This window comes from Xiphophorus maculatus, chromosome 21 (assembly GCF_002775205.1).
Source record: "Xiphophorus maculatus strain JP 163 A chromosome 21, X_maculatus-5.0-male, whole genome shotgun sequence".
Taxonomy (NCBI): Eukaryota; Metazoa; Chordata; class Actinopteri; order Cyprinodontiformes; family Poeciliidae; genus Xiphophorus; species Xiphophorus maculatus.
The window spans coordinates 24,774,384-24,797,706 of record NC_036463.1 but is presented as its reverse complement, the minus strand read 5'-3'; the positions used below and the strand labels follow the sequence as shown (position 1 = coordinate 24,797,706).

General features: G+C 45.8%; 1 protein-coding gene across 5 annotated transcripts in view; it reads right to left on the bottom strand.

Moving 5' to 3' along the window:
* The window catches only part of fars2 (phenylalanyl-tRNA synthetase 2, mitochondrial), a 28,551-nt gene extending 5,377 nt beyond the window's left edge, over nt 1-23,174 (bottom strand). Inside the window, exons 1-9 of one of the 5 annotated variants that reach the window (XM_023326499.1) lie at nt 23,133-23,174; nt 18,802-18,918; nt 7,235-7,557; nt 6,408-6,494; nt 5,815-5,874; nt 5,578-5,746; nt 5,348-5,510; nt 5,143-5,274; nt 3,188-3,560 (exon numbers count right to left, since the gene is read on the bottom strand). In XM_023326499.1, coding sequence (XP_023182267.1) covers nt 3,556-3,560; nt 5,143-5,274; nt 5,348-5,510; nt 5,578-5,746; nt 5,815-5,874; nt 6,408-6,494; nt 7,235-7,539 — 921 coding nt within the window. In that variant the 5' untranslated portion in view covers nt 7,540-7,557; nt 18,802-18,918; nt 23,133-23,174 and the 3' untranslated portion in view covers nt 3,188-3,555. Of the gene's footprint in view, nt 1-3,187; nt 3,561-4,838; nt 5,275-5,347; nt 5,511-5,577; nt 5,747-5,814; nt 5,875-6,407; nt 6,495-7,234; nt 7,558-18,788; nt 18,919-23,132 lie in introns of those variants that run through there. The other 4 variants (XM_023326498.1, XM_023326496.1, XM_023326495.1 and 1 more) reach the window with 4 other exon arrangements.
* Between the last annotated feature and the right edge of the window lie 149 nt (nt 23,175-23,323).

Sequence of the window (23,323 nt, the reverse complement as noted above, 5' to 3'; positions counted from 1 at the left end):
GCCCTCAGCACCACTCCTCCTCTGCCTCGCTGTGAGGGAAACCCTCGGCAACGGCAGACTGACTCATGTCTTCCTCCTCCTCTGACTGGCTCGGTGTCTGGGAGGATCCCCCCGTCTAACGTAGATCTAAGCGACCTTTGACCTCCCTCAGGTTTCACAGCATTATTATTCAGAGTCTCTATCTGCTCCTCTTCCTCTGCTTGTTATGGAGGAAGCAGAGCAGGCTGAGATGGATCGCTGCACAAACAAATGTTTGTTCTGCCCTCCGCAAACCCCAGAGACACACACACACACACATAGAGACACACACACACAGAGACACACACACAGAGACACACACACACAGAGACACACACACACAGAGACACACACACACAGAGACACACACACAGAGACACACACACAGAGACACACACACACACAGAGACACACACACACAGAGACACACACACACACAGAGACACACACACACAGAGACACACACACACAGAGACACACTAACAGAAACGTCTCCCCACCGCCTGGTGTGTGAGCAGAGAGGAAGAAAGAAGAGTTTTATTCTCTGGGTTTGGATCTGGAGTACTGGGATGGATGGATGGATGGATGGATGGATGGATGGATGGATGGATGGATGGATGGATGGATGGATGGAAGGAGGTAATGACGGAGGGGGGGGGGGGTCACATGACTTAATCAGAGGGGTGGGGGGTGGGGGGGTGGGGGGGGGGGCGCCACCTGAACCCAACAGTCCCAGAGGAACCAAAGAGCCTGTTAATGTCTGCAACACGACTTTAATCAGACTGAACCTCACACACACACATTAACCCCCATCCTGTGTGTGTGTGTGTGTTAATGTGCGTGTGTGTGTGTGTGTTAATGTGTGTGTGTTAATGTGTGTGTGTGTGTTAATGTGTGTCTGGTGGTGAAATCCAGTCATTACTGCCAAGTCCCACATGCTGCCCAACAAAACCAGAGGGAGAAACCCGCAGACACACACACCCCATCTAACAGTGTGTGTGTTAGATTTATTGTCTAACACACACACTGTTAGACAATAAATCATATAAAATAAAGTATTTTTTATTAACACAAAATTATTTTAATTATGTGTATAAATACTAAATTATTTGTTTGAATATTCAGTTTTTTGTGTGAACACCAAAAAAAGCCTCATTCATTTTTTAATCAGTTTATATTTTCCTTATATTATTCAACATGTGACTTTATTTATTTACTGTAAAGTTTTTTGTTTTTTAAATCAGTTTCATGGAAAACTGGGTTTTTTTCTGATTCAAACCTTCAGACGTTTTTCCGTCTGATGTCGGTTTTCTCTGATTATATTTTGGATTCGAGATGCGGGATGGAAAACCGCATCCCTCCGTCTCCTAGCAACCAGCACAGCTAAGCCTGCGTGCAATTTGGAGGTGTGTGTGCCAAGCAGCGCTGCTGTCAGATACATCAGCTCCAAACTGCGTTTTCTTCAGGATATTCTAGATTAACTTTACTTCTCGAAATTTGAATTTATGGTCACATTAAAAATCATCACACCCAACGCTGCCACTAGGGGGCGCCAGCTGCACTGGCAGTGAACTGGTTTCCATCAACTGGTGATTAACTGGTAATGACACGAACACACAGGAAGCTGACTGGTGGCTTTATGGAGGAAAATCTTCCTTCTCAATCATCTTCAGTTGTGTTTTATTTTATATTAACTTATTTTTAATCCATTAGCGCGTTAACCTCTGACTCATCCCATAATACTCAGCAAACTTTCACCACCTTCATCACGCTCCTCCTCCTCCTCCTCTCATTAACTCTCTCCCTCAGCGCGACAAGCCTGCGGCAACACATATGGCCGTCACGCTTCCCACCATTAAATAAAACACACACACACACACACACCAGCCAACACCAACTGGTGCCCCTGTTTCTGCCTCTTGTGGAGATCGGGTCCTGCCACTCATTTAAGCCTCCTCTTCATCATCACCCCCACTACTCCTCTTCATCACATTAACTTCCTGCTCCCCTCGTCTTCACCACTTCTGCCTTATTGTCTCCTCTGTGCTGCAGAAAAGAAGTGTGTGTGTGTGTGTGTGTGTGTGTGTGTAGGGTGGATGGAGGAGGGGTGATGCTGGTTGGGGTTGGGATTGGTGTGGGATGGGGGGGTGAATGAGTGGTTTCCAAGGCAACGAGCCACATTGCCGCAGTGGATACGTATGGGAGGTGGAGAGGGTGAGGAGTGTTGAAAGAGTGAAAATGAGAACAGAGACGTGTGTGGGTGTGGGTGTGTGTGGGTGTGTGGTGTGGTGTGTGTGTGTGCAAACTGTCAGCAGAGTGACTTTAACTGGGTGTAATGGTTTTCCAGGCAGATTGTGAATGAGGACTGGGATGACTGGAGAGTCCAGCCGAAACACACGTCAGATGAAAACCGTAACAAAGCCGCGATGATGAAACCGCAGGAAAAACACAAACGCTTCACAAAAACGCTGCACAACAGAAACAGTTCAAAGACAAACACAACAGCTCAGTGAAAGCAGCTGGACGCCGTCAGCTCACTTCCACTGCTCTGCTAATGCGCTAACAGTGGAGCTAATATTGTAGGTTAGCGCGTCAGCACCTTTGCTAACTTAGAAAACACTTAGCTTAGCTAAAGGTTCGCTGTCTCCAGCTAAGTGGAATTGTGGGAAATAAAGAAATTTGTCACGAGAAATGCTGCTAACATGCTAATAATAAAGCTAATTTTTTAAATTAGCACTTTTTGTTGTTTTGCTAACTGTTAAAATGCATAGAGCACTTAGCTTCACCTAAATTAAATTTTCTGGATACTTGCTATTTTTCTAAACTAAGTTGAATAAAGTTTGACATCTTCCACTAACTCCATGTTGGTGTTCAGCTTTAGCATTAGCGTCCACCTAATTGTTTGTTGCTGTAGAGCTTTAGCGCTAGCATGACTGATGATTGTAATCAGTGCTAATTAGTGCAGCTAACTGTTTAGCTAGTGCTTCCACAGTTGCTTTGAATTTAAATTGAATTTATTTATTTATTACAGAGAAAGTGCAAATAAATAATATTTTTTAATATGCCGACATTAGCCAGAATGCTATCAGGTTCTGATCATCTCAGTAAACTGATGGACAGTTCAAAGGTCACGCCTCAGAGCTGTAACATCTTCATAAACTTTTATTGAGCTGATTTTTATAAGAAGTTTTCCCATGATGCAGTTTCTGGTTGCACAGACAGGAGGAAGTTTAAACTGGAAACATCTGGAAGAGAAAACAAACATCTGAGAGAGAAAGAAGCCTGACAGTCACTGCTGAGGGAAAATCGATGTTTGCAAAGCAGCTGAGTGATGATCTCACCGAGACCAAACGGGACGTTCTGTTAGCAGATCCAGACTGCTGCAGCCGGGCGTCGGGTCAGGACTCGGAGTGGGACTCGGAGCGGGACTTTGAGTTGGACTCGGGTCAGGACTTGGAGTGGGACTCTGAGTGGGACTCGGAGTGGACTCGGTGTTAGCTACGACTTGTCTTCATGAACAATGAGCGTACTGCTGCCTCAGCCTGATGGAGATCAACAGAACCTCCTCTAGTCCGGACCCGGCAACTTGTCAAACCCAGAAATTTACAAGTTTTTATCTTAAACGTTTTTGAGTTTTTTGGCGGCCATTTGCTTTTTACATCCACAACGGCCCTGATAAGCTGCTGGACGCACTAATCAGTTTGTTCCATTGGGTTTTATTTTGTTTTTCATGGTAATATTAACTTTTTTCACTTTTCATGCATCATTTTTCTTCTGAGAATCATTTTAAAACCAGAAAACTCTCCCAGACGTCCGGTCCGGTCCGGTCCGGTTCATGTCATTCAGTCCAAAGTCCACACTGAAACTCTTTCCTGTTTCTGGGTTTGGTTGAACTCGATGTGGACGTCTCAAAGAGGCCGACCCGGTCCGCTCCGAGTGGTTCCGTTCGCATTTAAACCCAGAGCATGCTGCTAGCTACAGAACGGCCATTAGCAGGCCGACAGCCCGCCTCCACACGGCGAAGCGTGTCAGTGGGAACAGAGCGGCGGTTTGATCCACCGCTCCGCGTCTTTAAGAATGTTTTATTGATTAGAACAAGCAGCGCCGAGCGGAGCGGCCTTGTTCAAGGGCAAAGCAGCAAGTTTATCACTTAGCCGCCTGACAGCGAGAGAGCAGGCGGAGGAAGAGACGGACCGGATACACCTGGACAGACGGACACCGAGCAGGGCGGGAGGGTCGGACAGGTAACGGGTCCAGGGAGGGACACCTGAGGGACAGGTGGACGTCCTGAAGGGACGGCGGACCCAGAACCTTCTGGACATGTCTCATAACGGCCTGTCCATTAACAGGAGAAATAATCTAACATGGCGTTATTAAACTGAGATCCAAAGAATGTCCAACTGAGCAGAATAATTTAAAATAGGCACAAAATGTGATTGTGTATGAAAAACAATATTTTCAATAAAAACTCTTACTGAGTTTTCTGGAAGCAGTCAAATAAAAATATGATCCAGCTTTAGAGAAGCAGCCTGGCAAACCAACCTGCTGCATTTATCAGTTTCACACAACCATCATATTTTACAGTGTAGACCCCAACAACCAATCAGGTTCTGTCCATAGCGGAGAGCCACCAGGCTCTGGCTTGGTCCTCTCCTAGTTTTATTACTGAATGTGATCCAAACATTTTGAGTCAAAATAAAGATTTTGATCAGTTCACAAGGCAGAGAAAACAGAAGAACTGAACCTGAACGTGTTCACATTAATGACTAATGACCTTCACTCACATTAATGACCTTCACGACCCAAATACTGTATGTAACAATACTGACCTGTACGGCCCTGGTGGTGACTTTTATTGACTAATGATGACCTTAACAACAATAATAATGACCTTAGTGACCCTAAGGATGACCTTAACAATCCTAATAATGACCTTAGTGACCCTAATGATGACCTTAGTGACCCTAATGATGACCTTAGTGACCCTAATAACCCTAATACTGACCTGTACGGCCCTATTAGTGACTTTTATTGACTAATAATGACCTTAGCGACCTTAATGATGAGGACCTAGTGGTGATCTTAACAGTCGGTAATGTGGATAAAGTTGGTTTTTGTTCTGACCCGACAGCAGCAGCTCCTGCTCCATCACGCCGCAGCCCAGCACCTCCATCCAGTCGCCCTGGAAACGCACCTCCATCTCAAAGGAGGGGTGGGTGAAGGGGAAGTGGCAGTCGATCCACCTGACCTCCACGTCTGAGGGGAGGAAGACGAGGGTGAGGACGCTGAAGAGGATCTTATCGGCCTGGTCCGGTCAGGCCGGTCTCACCTGGTCCAAACAGGTGTGTGACGAGTCGGGTCAGGGTGGTCTTCAGGTCGAACTCCACCAGCTTGACGGCCTCCAGGCTGTGGCTCTCCTGCTTCTGGGCGGTCCGGCGCCCGCCGCGCTCGAACAGGCTCAGCTCGTCCCCGCCGCGGACCCTGGAGAACAGCTGCAGAACACACAGTCAGAGGTTCTGCCGCGGCCCGGTCCACTCAGCCGCATGGCGCCGTCAGAACCTCGTGGTCGGAGAAGAGTCGGACCCCCTCCATCTGGTGGAAGACCGGGTAGTGGCTGGCGTCGATCTCGTCCCGCCGGTACACGTCTCCGGCCAGCAGGAAGGCGTCCAGACCGGACCGGACCAGCTCCCTCTGGTGGGCCGAGGTGTGGGCCCGCAGCATGGTGGTTCTGGAGACAGCAGGACAAACGGGTCAGAACCAGTTAGGGTCAGCGTGGCACCGCAGGGACCAGCTCACCTGTTCAGGTAGTAGTTATCGCCTGGCTTCCTGCTGGGATGATCAGGAGGAATCAGCAGGCTGCAGAGAGAGAGGACCGGTTCTGGACTGGTTCTGCACTGGGTCTGGTCTGGGTCTGGACTGGGTCTGGTCTGGGTCTGGACCGCTTCTGGACTGGGTCTGGACCCAGTTTCCCTCGTCCATCCTCTTTCCTCGACGTTCTTCCAATCAGCACCAACATCTAACCAGCTTCAGTCTCAGTGGAGTCGATGTGGAGAACCAGGACCAGAACCAGAACCAGACCCAGATCCAGGACCAGAACCAGAACCAGAACCAGACCCAGACCCAGATCCAGGACCAGAACCAGAACCAGACCCAGAACCAGATCCAGACCCAGTCCAGACCCAGACCCAGTCCCAGTCCAGACTCAGAACCAGGCCCAGATCCAGACCCAGACCCAGACCCAGTCCAGACTCAGAACCAGACCCAGACCCAGTCCCAGTCCCAGTCCAGACTCAGAACCAGACCCAGGCCCAGTCCCAGTCCCAGTCCAGACTCAGAACCAGGCCCAGACCCAGGACCAGAACCAGTTGGTGCATCAGGAAGCTTCTGACCTGTCAAAGTTCTGCTGCACCGTCACCACTGGACTCAGGTTGTCGTGGACGGAGAACAGAGGGTTGCCCCAGCGACCGACGTAGGAGCTGCAGAGGAAACCAAGATGGAGGTGAGGAGGGAGAGGCCACAGCTATAAACCAGTCAGAACTGGAACCAAACCAGTACCGGGTCAGAACCCAAACTGAACCAGTCTAACGCCTGGAGATATCAATATATATCTGAGAGCAACACTGGTAAAAACGTTAAAGGGTTAATAGAGGAGCCATGTTGGGACGACTTCCTGGGGGCGGAGCTTCAGAAACAGCAGGAGGTTTTAAAGAGACAGAGGCCCAATTTCACGATGATAAATCAGGAAGTCACATTTCTTTTAAGTCATATTTTATATATGTAGCATTTTATAACAACCTGTGTCATTTTTAAGGGTTAACTAACCCTAACCCTCAGGAGTAGCTGAACCAGACCCAGACCCAGAAACACACTGGTTCTGGTTCTGTATGGGATCAATAAACTCTATTTTATTTTTAACACAGTTTCCTGGTTATGCCTGGGAAACACGACACCGCCCCTTTAACATCTTCCTCTGGCTTTAGCGTGTCATCGGCCCAATCTGCAACAGTTTCAACTCAGTTTCCAGTCATTTTTATCGTCCTTCCAGAATTACATTTCTGAGGTCAGACACTGATGTTGGACCTGGCTGACCGCTAACTTTAGCCCGTTAGCTCGTTCTACCAAACCCGATTGTTCTAGTCTGTAAGGCGTTTATTGAAGCTTTTCCTCCAGACCTCTGGTCCGCCAGACAGCTGGACCTCCGTCCGTCGGGTCTCACCTGTAGAAGTGAGCTTTGATCCGCTCCTTGATGAGCCACAGCGGGTGGTACGGCTGGTTCTGCAGGTGGAAGCCCACCTTGGCCAGGATCTTCGGCGTGACGTTGGTGAAGTCGTCGCGGGGGTAGGAGTGGCCCAGCAGCTCGATGGAGTCCTGGCCAATCACAGGCTGCAGGGTGTGGCCCTCGGTGCCGAGCCGCCTGGACGGCGCCGGGCCGCCGCCGGGCCGGAACTCCGAGAGCAGGCGGCGGAGCAGAGGGCGGGTCCGGAGCCGGCCGCAGGGGAAGAACGAAGAACCCAACATCATGACGAGGCGTCCATGGAGCTGGAGAGGAACGGCAGACAGTCGTCAGGAATCCGTCCTCCATCAGAGCGACGAAGTCTGGAACCGGATCTGGGTTCACGGAACATCACCATGTTTCTGAGGTGACCAGAACCAGCCAACACCATCAACACTACTAAATCATTTGGTTTCCATAGGAACCATAAATACCAACAGACAAAACATGAACAGCCAGAAGGTTTGATGAGAAATCAGAAAAACAGTTTGAGGAGTTTATGGCAAAATCTATAAAAATGCAGAAAAAATTAATTTGATTTTTAAAGTTTTATTTAACGTTTCTTTAAAATCTCGTTTTCCTGAACTCAGCACCGTTCATCTGGTGAATTTTAGGTTTCGCTAATTAAACTCCGACATTAGAGTAATAAAGGCTGGGACTTTTTAAACAAGCCAAAAACAATAAACGCATTAAAGTTATTCAGCTTCAGGTTTTCATAGAGTTATGAGCAAAAACTTTAACTTTTACTTTATTTAAGTCAAAATATGATAAAAACAGAAAGCAATTTAAAATATGAACAAATGAGATGAAGGTCAGTAAATCACAGATTCTGTTCATCCGTCCATCATCAGTAAAACATCTAAAACTGATCGTCACATTTTCTGTTCCTGAATGTCTGTAAATAATTAAAATACAAATAAAAACATTAATTATTAAAATATGACAACTTAACTTCCTTTACACTGAAAAACAGAAAATCATCAGCATGGAGAGAAAATCTGTTGGTTTGTTTAGGTTTATTAACCGTCCGTCCGCTACATTTTGCTGAACCCTCTAATAAAACCTTTTTCTTCCTGCTGCAGTTTCCAGGTTGATGGTTTTATGTTGATCTAAATGTCATCCTGTTTATCTTCTGAACTTCCTGCTGCTGGGCCGTAAAGGTTTCTAAACTTTAGGATGCTGCTGGACTAAAATACGACCTCTCGCTGCTTCCAGTTAATAACGGAGCAGAAATCAGCTTCACCTGAAGCGGTTTGTTCTCGGCCAGCCGCCGCTGAGCTGCTCTTCCTCCTGCCGCTGTTTGCTGATCAATCAGCCTGGATCCGGTCAACACATTTATCATTTGCAGTCAGCAGCGGGGAGCAAAGTGTAAAAATAAATCGGCAGCTCCTCAGCGGAGGTCAGGCGGGGCGGGAGCCGCAGGTGAGCGTTTACAATTACACTAATGGATGAAGATCCAACAGCAGAGGTTGCAGCGCGCCGCCGTCAGTTACCGCCGCCCTTTACCAGGCAAACATCCGCACCGTTCTCCCTCAGCCAACAGGCTGCAGCACTGCAGAGGCTCTGCAGCAAAACGGATTGATGCTGCGGACCGGACCGGCCAGCGGCGAGGCGTCAGGGGTCAGAGGTCAGGGACAAGTCAAGGTCAGGTGAGACTAAACCATCAAACCGAGGCTGGGAAAAAACTCTGACTGAGCTGGAGACGATTTTCCAGAGCAGGACGGAGAACCAGAACTTTTAAAAATAAAACGCGAACGAGTCGAGTTTCTGCACCACAGCGTGATGTCATCAACATGGCTGGCACAAACAGGAAGTAGAGCGTTAGAGAGGTCGTCCTCCTCAGAGTGAGAAATGTTTCAGTTTGGTTCCTCTGGTAAGGCAGAGCCTCCGATGAACTCAGTAAACGTTTCCGTCTGTCCTTCAGCGCGTTAACTCAACAATCATCAAGCAAACATAAAAATGCTTTTGCAAGATTGAGGAAGTTATTGTGAGTTTTGTCGTTTCATCTTTTCTAAAGCGATAAATCAAAACCTGAATAAAAACGTTGAAGGAAACTCTGAGAAAATTAAATCATTTCTTCCTGCATCTTTTCTCACCTCAGTGTTGATCAGGCTGATATTTTCACTTCCTGCAGATTCATTTCTGCTGACATGTTTCAGAAAAATGAGTTTTTTTATTATTGGGTCCATATTGTTCTGCTTCATGTGGATTTTATGAACTGAACCCGATTCTTCACGATTCTCCTCGTAGCATGAGATCCTGGGCTCCATATGTCCGATCCTCCGGCGCCAAACAACAACACACATATGGCCACCCACACACACACACACACACACACACACACACACACACACACACACACACACACACACACACACACACACACACACACACACACACACACACACACACACACACACACACACCCGCGCACAGGAAGGTGGAGAAGTGAAACCCGGATCTTTATCTTGAGGGTTTTTCTACAATATTTCTTCTGATTTGAGTCATTTTTAGTTTTTCCTCCATAAAGATGATTATTTAACACTAAAACTACGATAACTCACATTACAGTAAATCTGTTAGAGGTCAGAGGTCAACAGACCAGAATACAAACGTTAACATGGATCACTGAGACCTGATGAAGCTCAGATTATTTAATATTAAATGTTAATTTAATAATAATAAATGCAGCTAACTCAGAGACCGAATGTTTCTGTTTCTATGGTTACGATTGGAAACGAGGGGAGAAGCGGTTTGGGACGTCGCTTGTGCGTCAGATTTACGGTCGTACCAGAAACACACAAACACAAATGATCCAGATGAAAAAACATGTTTAACATGTTAAAATCTAATTAATTTTCAAATTAGTGAGTTTAAATCTGGATTTATTAAACTGGACGGAGGGAAAAAGTCTCTTTGGTTGGAGATTCTAGTTTTAGAAAATCTGGATGTTTTCATCTTTCTGGAGTTGAGTTTCCATAAATAAATCATCAGCAGAGCCAGGTTGGAGGAAGCTGCTCTAAATCTGTGCATTTATTCAATATTTAGCAAATAAAAGGGTTTTGACTGGACCGTTTCTCTGTTGGGCCGCTCGGAACCAAACAAACCCAAAGTTTCTCTTGTTCAGCTGAATTTTACGCTATTCCAGTGATTTCTGCAGATCCGGTCAAGCTGAGCTGCTTTGTAATTCCCAGGTGTTGTCTGGTTGTTTCCACCAATTACAGCTGCCACCGGGTCCGGTTGGCGGTTCTGACGGGGAGCAGCAGAAACATGACTCACAGGTTGTGAAGGTTGTTGAGAAAATCCCTTGTTTGGCTGCCAAAGGCTTGTTCCGACTAATCGGCGCGGCGGCGGCCAGCAGCGCCACGTACCGCTGCCAGATCGCTGAAGGACGGGCGGCACGACCCGGCCAGAACCCAGCAAACATCCCAGCCCCGTCACCATGGTGACACACATGAAGAAACGCATCAGAGAGGCATAAAGGAAGCGGCGCTGCAGGAACACTCAGGGATTCATCTGGACAGAAAAAAGTGACGAGCTGACAGCAGGAAGTGATAAATCACCGACTGCAGAGGAGGAAGAGGAGCGAGGAAGATGGAGTGAGGAAGAGGAACGAGGAAGAGGAGCGAGGAAGAGTCCTGAGACACAGGAAGAGCGAGGAGATGATGCACAGCGCTGCTGTCCTGCTTTTATCCTCAGCAACAGACGATGTGGACGAGCTGAGCTGCTGGTACCGAAGACATGTTGAGTCGTGTTTTGGCTGCTGGACAGCGAGAGAGAGCGAGACGTTCAGCAGACAACAGGAAGGCTGAACTCCTTTGTTCTGGAACGTTGGCAGCATTTGGAAAATCTCTGAGCTGTTTTAACTTTCTACAAACTGCTGCTGATGCTAACCATGCTAACTATGCTAACTGTGGCACAGTGACCACTTCCTGTGGCACAGTGACCACTTCCTGTGGCACAGTGACCACTTCCTGTGGACGGTTGTTAAACACCTGGATGGTGACGGATTAAAACTGAGACCAGCTCTTCTATTTCATACCTACTGATGAAAATCCCACCAGAAGATTCTGACTGTAAAATGAATTTATTATGTTGATTTATAATTTGCAGATTAGAAATGAACCAGATATGAAACGTTTTCCAGAAACAGATTCTGTTCAGTTTGTCCAGATTATAGCAGATATTCAATAAAAGATTTATTTTATAAAACCAGTCGGCCTCCTACAGAGACTCCATCTGTTATTAAATACTCTGTAACCACGGTTTGGACCAACGAGCCGCCATGTTTAATGACATCATCAGCAGGTTGACCTCTGACCCTGAATGGATGGAAACCAACATGGATGCCTGGTCCGACTGGTCCTGGGTCAAAGGTCAGGAGGCGATGATCTGAGAAGCTGCTGAAACTGAAACAAGGCAGGAGTCGATCCGATTCATCCGCCATCATTTGTCCCAGCTGCTCTTCATCTCCTCCTCCTCCTCCTCCTCCTAATGAAGTCATATCTGCGGATGTTCTGCTCAGAGAAGCAGGCGGCTCTCTGACAAGCAGCATTAGATCAAACCTGCATCAGCAGAAACATAATAAAGGAAGAGATTTCTATGGATATAAAGAGAGGAGGAGGAGGAGGAGGAGGAGGAGGCAGATTTTATGGGCGGTGTAGAAAAGTGCCGAGGCAGCAGCTCCATCTCATCCACCTGACTGAACAACAGCAACTGGTTTTCCTGGGATCCGACCAGCACGGCGAGGCCGGCTCTACAGGAAACGGTTTCTACACACAGGGACTCGTCGCCATGGAAACAAGGATTCACTACATCTACAAAAATACGAGGACCGTTTAGGGATGATCCGATATGAAAATATGGGCCGATATCGATAACCAATCTGAGTATTGATGATCAATTAATTTCTACATCATAAAGTAAAAACTCAGCACTGAAACCTCTAAACTACCCACAATGCTTTCTGATGACAGAGGAGTCACCAGAACCTACTGAACCCGTTTAACACCTGATGGTCCGGTCGACCCGGTTCTACTGGAACCAAACCAGGGAGGAACATTTCTACAGATTATTGGTCCCAGACGTCGTCGTCGGGGTTTTAGTACCAATGGACAATAAATCAATAATCATAGACAATAAATCAATAATCATAGACAATAAATCAATAATCATAGACAATAAATCAATAACTATAGATATTGTGACAGACGTGATGATTATCAATAGATAATACATTGAATAGTTAATATATAGAACATTCACTGAACTCTGATCCAGAACCGCACAGCATTCTGGGAGATGTAGGCAGAGAAAGGCTTTAGCTGCTCAAGCTAACTCAGCTAGCTTGGTAGCATCAGCTAACTCACTCACTCTGCGGTTGCCTAGCAACAGCCTGCTGAGTAACTTGCGCAGCAGCAGTTTCATGTTTATCCTCTGTGACTCAAAACTGCTTCACAATAATAAAACGGTGTGGGGTGAAAGGTCACAGGAAATGCCCCGTCACCAGTTTGGTTGTTTTTCAGATACATAAAACAAAAAATTTACCAATAATTATTGATATTAACTGATAAAAACACTTCTAGAGTGATAAGCCAGATTGTGCAGCCATTGTACCACAATATGAAGCTCCAAACTAATTTCACATCATTTCATTTTCCGTTAAATCTCTACATCAGACCCAAAGTTCAAAGTTCAAACTGACCTGAAGGATCATGTAGATACATCCTGAGCCAACCAGGTTCTGCTCAGTTCAAACCATCATAATCTGAAATAATAAACCATAAATCTGTTTTTTTCTTCTGCTTTCCTCATTCGTGAGGATGAGCCGTGATGTCACTTCCTCCATCACCAATCCTGCCTGGTTTCTGCGTGAAGCAGATTTTCTTTCTCATCCTTCATTATTATTTCATAGCAGCTGGGTCAGTTTGGAGGCGTCAGGACTTTGTGACAGCAGCGTTGGGTCGGGCCCATCGATCGCTGCAGGCCGCCGCCCTGAGGGACGCCGCCGCCCGTCCCAATCAATCACCTCTCAGGGATTTTCCTGCGCTGACGCGCTGCGGCGAGCCGACAGAAACCTGAAGCTAACTGGTGTTGATGTGGCTGCTGGAAACGCTGATCCCAGCAGAAACAGAAAACCCTGAACTGATGTTCTGCACACAGAGATCAGAACTCCCCGTTAACTCTCACCAGAACGAGACGTTTCTGTTTCACAATCATAAAAATGAGTTTAAACATAAAGTCAGTTTATCACATGAATATTAATGAATGAATCAGAATCTGATCCCACTGAAACAGACTGATGAGGCTGCAGCTTTCACCGCCGGTCAGCGAGTTCAGGAAGGCGCTGCACCGGGGCTACGTTAGCGTTAGCTGTTAGCACAGCTACATGAGGCAGAGTGCTAGCTAGCTTGGATGTTAGCATGTTGCACGAGGAGCTTTCTGCATCTGAGGTTTGATTTGAGCGTTCAGTGAGACTGATGTGAACAAAGAATAAAGTTATTTATTTCAAACTGCTATGAAACATCAGCTAATCTAAACTCAGCTCCACATGAACAGAACGCCGGGATTTAGGAAAACAAGAAATAAATACCTGAATATTTAACAAAGCCGACATCATCAATCATTTTAGATAACATTTATTTTATTTTGTGACCATTATTACTAATCTTATTATAAGATCCACTGGCTGATTAATTCATTAGGATTTAATCAAAGTGCAAAAGTTGGTTTATTTTAATTATACTTTTCTATGTTTAGGAATCCGTATTGTCATATTTTCAGATTTCCTGGCTACTTTTAATATTTTTTCACCGGGCTTAGCAAGTTTTCTGCATAGCAACCCGAACCAAACCAAACCGAACCGAGCCGAGCCGAGCCGACCCAAACCGAACCGAGCCGAGCCGAGCCGAACCGAGCCGAGCTGACCCAAACCGAGCCGACCTGAACCAAATCAAACCGAGCCGACTTGAACCAAACCGAGTCGAGCCGAACCAAACCGAGCCGACCCGAACCAAACCAAACCGAGCCGAACCAAACCGAGCCGAGTCGAGCCGACCCGAACCAAACCAAACCGAGCCAACTTGAACCGAACCGAGTCGAGCCGACCCGAGTCGAGCCGAGCTGACCCGCTCAGTGGAAACAAAGCTTCAATGTTTTAAAGTTTCCTCTTCACTCAGCATCTGATTTCTTGACAAACAAACGGGGCACAACTCCTCCTCAGTGGGACCAAAGTTCATTTTTATTAATTTTCTAAGAATGAAGATGAATAAAACCCGGCTGATCGGGTCCAGGATCGACCAGAACAACTCAATAAAATGATCGTCTCCATAACTTTCAGCTCTACCAAACCACAGCGGTTCTGTTATATTTAGACTAGCAGACCTGTAGTTCCCTGGTTACCAGAGGTCAGAGGTCAGCCTGGTGCCTGACGGTAGCATCAGAGGCTAACAGAAGCTAACCTCTCTGTCTGATGCCGTCTCACTTCCTGCTGCTGCTCTATTAAAAGGTCCAGTTGATCTGCTGCTGGAGGAGCAGCAGAAGGTGAGGAATCCACCTGAACACCTGTTAACCTCCACGCCGCCGCGCCGCCACAGGCCAGAACCCGCTGCAGCGCTAACACGCTCAGGAGAGGCTGAACAGAGGCTGGAAGTTAAACATGGAAATCTGCGGCACACGGAGACGAGCAAAACGTTTTTGGCTGGTTTAGCCGCTCGGCTCTTCAGGGATGTGAGAGAAACAGACGTCTGGTTCCCCCTGCTGGGCCGACAGCCGTCCTCTGGGGGGCGCTGCAGGCCGGGAGCCACTGCTCATAATGAAGGAACAGCGACAGAGAGCCAACACAGAGGGTTTACACCAAAACAAGAGGCACTGCAGAACCAGAACCAGAACCATCCGCTGGCCAGAGAGTCAGCATGTTGATCCGTTCTATCGGTCATGATCCAGGTGAGGGCTGGATCGTAGAAACTGAGAGCTGCTCTTTATTCACTAGAACGGGCCCTGAAGGTCCAAGATGCTCCGTCACACTTGGCTGGACAGCGGTCAGCGCGGACTGCAGGACGGCCGGCGGACAGAAAAACAAAGATCAGTTTTTACGCCTGAGAGTCGACAGCAGCAGTGTTCAGGACACTCAGCAGCCAGAGACCGGGCCAGGGGCCCGACCAGATCATCAGTCCTGCTGGTCTTCATTCGGACCCTAAAGACTGAAACTGATGGAAATGAAGGAACGTAAACAATCAGTTTAAATCTCTAAGGTCAGAGCTGGGTGGCTGAGGATCAGGAACCAGAAGACGCCAGCAGGCCGTTCCACTGGTTTCTGAACGCATCTTCAAACCTCTGCTGTGTTTCCACACAGACTAAAGAGGCTCCAGAGTGGACTGCTGCTCCACTCGGCCTCTGCTGAACAGCTGGTCTTTCTGAGCTAACCGGTCAACAGTTGGTCAACAGCTGCCAGTCATCTGAGCAGCAACCTGCTGAGAAACCAGCAGCTGACCGGATCAAACCACCTCCACCAGTCCAACCAGTTCCCTTCTGGCGGTCAGACCCTGGCCTGTTTGTGCAGTAAGACTGAACGCTGCCGTGGCGACGAGCTGAAACGTCTTTGGGTCGTTAAATTAAAGGGAACCAGTAAATAAAGGAGAAAGCTCAGATCTGGCTGCTAGCGCCCTCTATTGACGACTCATCCTCACTACAGGCGACTGCTGTCAATAAATCGCTCTGAACTGAACCAGTTCAGGAACTAGAGTTCTTTTATTGGAAACACTGTGAGAAACTTGAACTCCTTCTTTTCCCCCAACAAGAGGAGGAAAGTTCAACTTCTCTGGTTTTAAGTTTTCATGTTTGGCTGAAAACGGATCAGTGAAAGTTCAACTGAGTTAATAACTTTTATTATTTCCTCACCTTCCATCTTTATTTGATCAAAGAACCTGATCAGAAATAAATGAGTTCCTCCAATCAGAACTCACCCAGCTCTGTTGCTAGGTAGAAAAAGAGACTCTACTGTCAACAACCCAACTCTTATCAGATTCTCCATTGTTTAGTAGATCTGGGTCCAGAACCGGTCCAGAACTGGTCCAGAACCGCCCGACCGGCCCGTCGGGCTGAACCTGCAGTCAGGATGGAGAGTTCTGGGTTTTTATTCCCACCAGTGGGTCCGTTATTACAGAACCACTGGAGGCTTATTAAAAACCACCAACTGTTCGGAGCAGGAAGAGACGTTTGGATTTAAACCTTTCTTACTGAGAAACATGAAAATCTTTATGCAAATACAGGCTGCAGCTAAACGCAATACAATACTGTAAAACATTTAAATATTTACATGATTTTACTGATCTGATGGAATATTCTGATGGTCTGACATTTGGGTTTTTATTCTCAGAACCATCAGAAAAAAGGCTTAAAATGTTCCAAACATTTATTTTTTAATCTATATTTTAGTTGATCTGTTCAAATCTGGACCTTCATCCTGATGAGCTGAGACTCTTTAGGTTCTACCAGAACCGGTCCAGCAGCTTCGTTCTCCTGTCCTGGTGGAGAACCGGCAGATCTCAGATGAAAGAGGAAGCGGGTCGACCCGGCAGGCGGTTCTGACAGTTATGATCGACGTTCATCTGGAAATCTGTTCACCGCTGAACATCTGACAAATAAATACAGAAAATGTGCCAGAACCAAAACCTTAAAAAATATAAAATAATCCAGTTTAACTCTGAACAAACTGAGGAAACCGAGAAATGAAGATCAGATGAAAACGATTAGAGCCAAGAAAAGAGATTTACTGAGACTAAAGTCACAATATTACAAAAATATGAGAAGAAAGCTACAGTCAGCGCTAGCTGCTCAGTGCTAGCTGCTCAGTGCTAATAGATCACCGCTAACAGCTAGCTGCTCGGCGCTAACTGCTCAGTGCTAACTGAAAACCCTTCAGCAGGTTGACTCCAGTGAAGGCCCTCAGGGGCCCGACACTCTGCTGCCTCTAATTAGCGCCTCCAGGATTGATTTTCACAGCTTTTACTGATCAGAATATGACACTTCCAGACTCCACTGAGGGGTCAGAGGTCACAGAAAAGCAGATTTAAAGGGAAAGAGGGTGAAAATGCTGAATGGAAGCAGTTAGATGTTGCACGAGTTTTTCCTTCCCTTGATTTCACCGAGTTCTGAGACGATGGGAGTGTGTTTAACACGTTATATAGCCGCGCGCGCGTGTGTGTGTGTGTGTGTGTGTGCGTGTGTGTGTGTGCGTGTGTGTGTGTGTGCGTGTGTGTGTGTGCGTGTGTGTGTGTGTGTGTGTGTGTGTGTGTGTGTGCGTGTGTGTGCGTGTGCGTGTGTGTGCGTGTGTGTGTGTGTGTGAGGTGGGCTCAGCAGGTTCAGGAAGGCTTTCCTACAACAGATGGAGGACACCAGCACACAGAGACACAGCGCCAGGAAAACCCAAGAGCTTCCTGCAGAAAACAGATTTATCCACACAGACAGAACCAGAACCAGAACCACAGAACCAGAACCACAGAATCAGAACCGCCTGCTGCTCAGAAACTCAACATGTAACAGAGCCAGAACTCTGGTTCCGGTCAGGAGCTGATGGACGGAAACAGGAAATAAAAAGGAGATGGTTGGCGATTCATCAATAAGAAAATCTGTTATGACCGATAACTGATATTTACTGATATTAATGTATTTCCTTTCACTTTCACCGCCGTGTAAAACCAACCAGTTAAACTCCAGAATCCTGCTCTGCATCCAACCCAACAGCAACAAGATGGAAACAAATATCAGTTCTTAAAATCAGTCCAGATTTATTGATCGGACGTCAACACCGATTTATCGTGAATCCCAAGAAACGGAGAGAGAACGGAAACCAGAAACAGGAAGGAAGAGATGAGGTTGGGAAAATTAAAGGAGACAGGAAATAAGAAAAGAGAAGACAGAAGAGGAAGAGCTGCAGGCGATGAGCTGCAGGCAATGAGCTGCGACTCGTCCAGATTAGCGAACGTCCAGCAGACGCTCCGTCACTAACACAGATACACTGTAAAACAATAAACACTTATTTATCTAGTTTACACTGAAAACATCTGAGTTCAGTCGAATCAAGACAAATTCACTTTTCAACAAGATATACGAGTTTGTTTTAAGTCAATGATTCTTGAATATTAGAGAAAAAGTTTGATTTTTTAACTTGTAAGCTGGGAAATGATTCAGTTTTTTGCATTTGTTCTCCAGAGCAGCTTCTGGACTCAGAGGACCAGGAAAAGGTCAGAGTTCAAAGCTGAGGTCACCCTGGGGGTCAAGGCCTTGGTTTCCATGGCGTCGGCCTGACATTAAACACAGCGACCGGCGGCGCGTTGGGAATCGTTCAGTTTAAACAGTTTAGTTATTCATCCTGAGTCGGACGGCCGCCGGTCGTTGCGTTCCCAGCCGGACTGACATTCAGGAGGCCTGGAGCCCTTCACGGCGCAGACTGAACATCAGTTTTATTTAACACGTCTGGAAATGTCAGAGTGTTTACCGGCTGGTTTTACCTCTCCACAGAGGAGGCCGGTCGATCTGCAGCGGTCCGGCTCGGGTCCCAGACGGGTTCTTCCGCCGTCTGAACACGGGAGGAAGCGATCGATGGCCGAGACGCCGCAGTCCTTGATCTGCCAGGTGGAAAGGAGACGGAAAACTCAATCTGCAGCTCAGGGCTCAGCGATACGGAAACAATCAGCCGGAGAATCAAAGCAGCTCATCAGGGCTGAGAGGGAAGCTGCTCCGACCATCAGGCTTCATTACATCCAATCAGCTCACAGGGTTCAGCGGCAGAGCGCCGCGCCGCCAAACCGCTGCACAACACAGGCCCAAACCGTTACCTTGTGGTGAGGCTCACACTGGCTTAGGTAGCTAAAACGCTAACTGTGCTAACCCTAAAGCACTAAGAGTAAACAGTTGTTCTGCTAACGCTAAAGCAACAAATTATTTAGCAGAAGCTAAGATTAAAGAGCTAAAATAACAGCATTTAGTTCAAGCTATAGCTAAAGCGCAGGAGCTAACACTAAAGTTCTACAACAACTTAATATTTAGCAGGAGCTAACTCTAAAATGCTACAACACTATTTAGCAGAAGCTAATCCTAAAGCTCTACAACAAAGTCATATTTAGCAGGAGCTAGCATTAAATGCTCTAGTGACATAGTGTTTAGTTGAAGCTAATGTTACAGCACTACAATAACATTATTTAGAGGATGTAGATGTGCAACAACAGTAGTAGTTAGCAGAAGCTAACATTAGGAAACTACAACAACATAACAGTTATCAGAAGGAAATGCTAACGCGCTACAAAAACAGTTTAATCCTAATTTTAAAACAACACAATATTTAGTTTAACACTTTAGTGCTACATCATATGAATTAGCAAAAGCTAAATCGCTAAATTCAACCAGTTGATAGCCACCTTGTGTAAATAACATGCTAACGCAGTAAAACAGACTTCACAATAAAAGCATGAAAGTAAACTTCTACTTGAATCTTTGACAGTCGATAACCAAAACAACACAGTCAAACTTTATTCAACGGAAGTAAATCAGAATTTATTAGAAATAAATTATCTACGGGAAGCTAAGTTCGCTAAACGTTTTCAAAGTTGTCAAAACCACTAAACTCCGTTAGCTCTGCTGTTAGCGCCTTAGCGGAAGTGTGCCACCACTGGCAGTTATAAATAACCTGAAGTGAATTTGCCCCAGGCAGGCATGGAGCCGCTAAAGCCCGGATCTTCCCGTTCCCGTTCCCAAGCCTCCATCCGGCCGTCACTCAGCTCCCGTCTTTAATGCAGCCTGTTCTCCCCGAGTCTCTTTTGGAGAGATTTAATACTTTTCAACAAACTATTTATACTTAATATAAATCAGTGGCTTTGAGGAGGTTGGAGCAGCTGCTGCATCCAGGCAGTGAACCGGAGCTGACTCCCTGTAATGTGGCTGATGTTGATGCTGTTACTGGGCAGAACGTTTAGTTTCTCTCGAGTCTTGGTGCAGCTGAAGCTGACAGGAAGTGATCAGAGCCGACCTGGGACTGGGAGATGAGGCGTGACGGAGGATGAGAGGCGCTGCGGCCCGGTGAGACAGAAGCTGCTCCTGATCTGCAGGATTCAGAGGATGAGTGGGGAAGAGTCGGTCCGGTCGGCTGGGACTGAAGGAAATCCTCCTTTATTGATCTGAGAGCAGAGCCGTCCGTCAGGCTGACAGACGCCGCAGGAGCCGGAAACAAACATTTCAAACTATTTATTTATTAAACTGGCCTTTTTCTCAACGTAAAGGAACAGCAGGAAGTATTCTGAGTAGAAATATTTAGTGACGTTTGGACTTCCACAGCTCTGCCTTTCTTTCTATCAGAATCCCAAAAGTTTTACTTAATCTGATAACGTCGGCCTCCATTATGATTAATAATCCATAATAATTAATAATCCATCTTCCTCCTCTGCCATGTGGTCCGTCCGTTTTTCCTCAGTCTGCTGCAACTTGTAGTGATTATAACTCAGCTGTACTTACATCATGACGCAGGTGATCTTCCGGTTTACCTGTCTGGTTTTAAACCAGGTCATATCGCAGAGCACAGCCTGTTGGTGCAACTCACCTCCTAAATACTTACAATAATTCACCTGTTTCTGCTTTTTGTAGTGTTTAGCTCAGATATTCTAAAAAAATTATATTTTTTTCTAGATATGCCTAACATGCTATTAGCTGGTGTTTGAAAAGCAGCCAATATAGAAGTGGCATTTATTTTCCTTGATGTTGATTGGCTGATCCCCAAACAGGTAGATAAAGACAGACAGCAGCTTCACATGTATCACTAAAACTATTTCTACTGCGCGTGTTCACACATGTTAAGGTATATGTAGTGAGTTTTTAGAAAAGGGTTTAAGTTTGTAGGGATATAATATCATTCAACATTTCCTCTAAATCAGAGGTTTAACTGACATTTGTTGACTTTGACGTTGATTGGACTCCACAGGCTCTGACTTCCTGTTTCTGGTGATTCCCTCCAGAACCAGCTGAGACCTGCTTCTGTTTAAACTCAGATTAAACTTTTTAATTTGAGAATTAAGTTCTGCAGAATTTAGGATTTATGGTTCTGAAAGTTTAGCTTATAGTGTTTCTAAAATATAACCAAAACACACTTTTTAAAATAAAAGTCACAAACTTTACTTCCTTCACAAATGTTTGAGACTTTTTGGCCTCCATATATTCAAAACTTATTTTTTTTAAAAAGGACAAAATTAAAACTCAAAGATAAAATAATAATAAATGGATAAAAAAGGACCAGAAAATGAGAAAAATGTCACAAACATGTGACAAATGTCTAAAAGTCATTTAGATCTATGAACTGTGTTAGCCTAACACAATGTGTGTATTTGTTGGGTTTCAGCAAACACACCGGTCTAAAAATGGACCGGGTCGCATCAGCGCCAACAAAGAACCAACACGGGCCGACACACACAGCCGGAACCGTGACCTTTACTGTCACAGACAGACGGATATCAGGAGTCAGGATGTGTCTGTGACCTTTTACACATCCAGGCTAAAGATCACACACACACACGCGCACACACACACACACACACACACACACACACACACACACACACACACAGAGGTCATGGGGTTTAGCGGTACAGGAAGTAGACTCAGAGATAGTAACCCGATTTAAACCCATTAAAACATTTAGAGCTCATCATTAGGAACACATCAGCAATGGCATTTTAAAGATTTTGTTCTTTCAACAATTAGCAGCTGGTTAGCAGCTCCCTGACCTCTGACCCCAAATCCAAGAGGAGTTTAAAGGGAGGCTTCATGGACACAGAGAGGAGGAGGAAGTTTAAATCATCACATCCTCTACTCCACAGGAGTCAAACTCCAGTCGCTGTCCTGCAGGTTTTAGATGAGCCACAGGTACAAAACACTGGAATGAAACAGTTTCATTTCCTCCTCCTGGTGTGGACCGGTTCTCCAGAACCTTAATGACCTCATTATTCTGTTCAGGTGCTGAAGCAGAGGCTCATCTAAAGGTTGCAGGACAGCGGCCCTCCAGGACTGGAGTTTGACACCCCTGCCTACTCCAACACCTCTCTGCCCGGCTTTCTGACCAGACAGATTTAAAAAGCAGCAGCAAAAGCAAAAGAAGTGGATTAGCATAGCTAGCTAAGAATTGATGGAGTCATTCAGGACTTGTTGCTGTGAAATATTTTCTCTGCTGCCTGGATATTGAGCTGTTAGCATGTCAGGCTGTCATGAGACTGTTATACAGCAACAGTCTTCAGTCAGAGTCTTTGGATGTGTTGCAAGACAGACTGCTACAGGAGAGCCTTCCTGCACACAGCATCACAGGCCACATCATCTCTTTAAATATTCTTACAGTGACATTTAGTTTTTCCTTTGGGATAAATCAAATATTTTTGAATTGATAAAATCAGATTAATAAAGTGAAGCCTTATTTCCGTTTTGGGAACATGTAGCTTTGTTACTTTTCTTTTAACAGTTCTGGTTCTGTAGAGTCCAGTTTAAGAACTGTCACAGCAGAACCTACTAGCTATATATTTAAAAGTTGTCGGAGGTTTAAATAGCTTTGTGTCTGCATAAACATGAGGGTTAAGTTAATTTAAAGCAGCTGCAGCTCAGCCAGTTACCTCTGCAGCAGGGTTGCTCACATGTTGACCCAAAACAAAGACGTTTTATGTGTACAACAAAGCTGTGAAAAAGCAGAACCACCACCAGTTAGTGGGGTGTAGTGAAGAATTTAACCCTCGTGGTGCAGTTCATTCATTAAAGCCTCATGTTTCTCTACTTAAAAACATATTTATAGGTTAAAGAAGCAAAGCTAACTCACCTTCTGTCACTCTCCTGTGTTGGGCTGTTGTTTAGCTGGCGGAGGTGCGCCTGTACGGCTTAAATGCAATAAATATTCTATTACGTCTAAAACGTATATTTATTATATTATTAATCTTTACATTTTTAAACCAAGTTTGTTTTCAAAATAAAACAAATAATCAAATTGTGATTAACATACAATTTGAAATA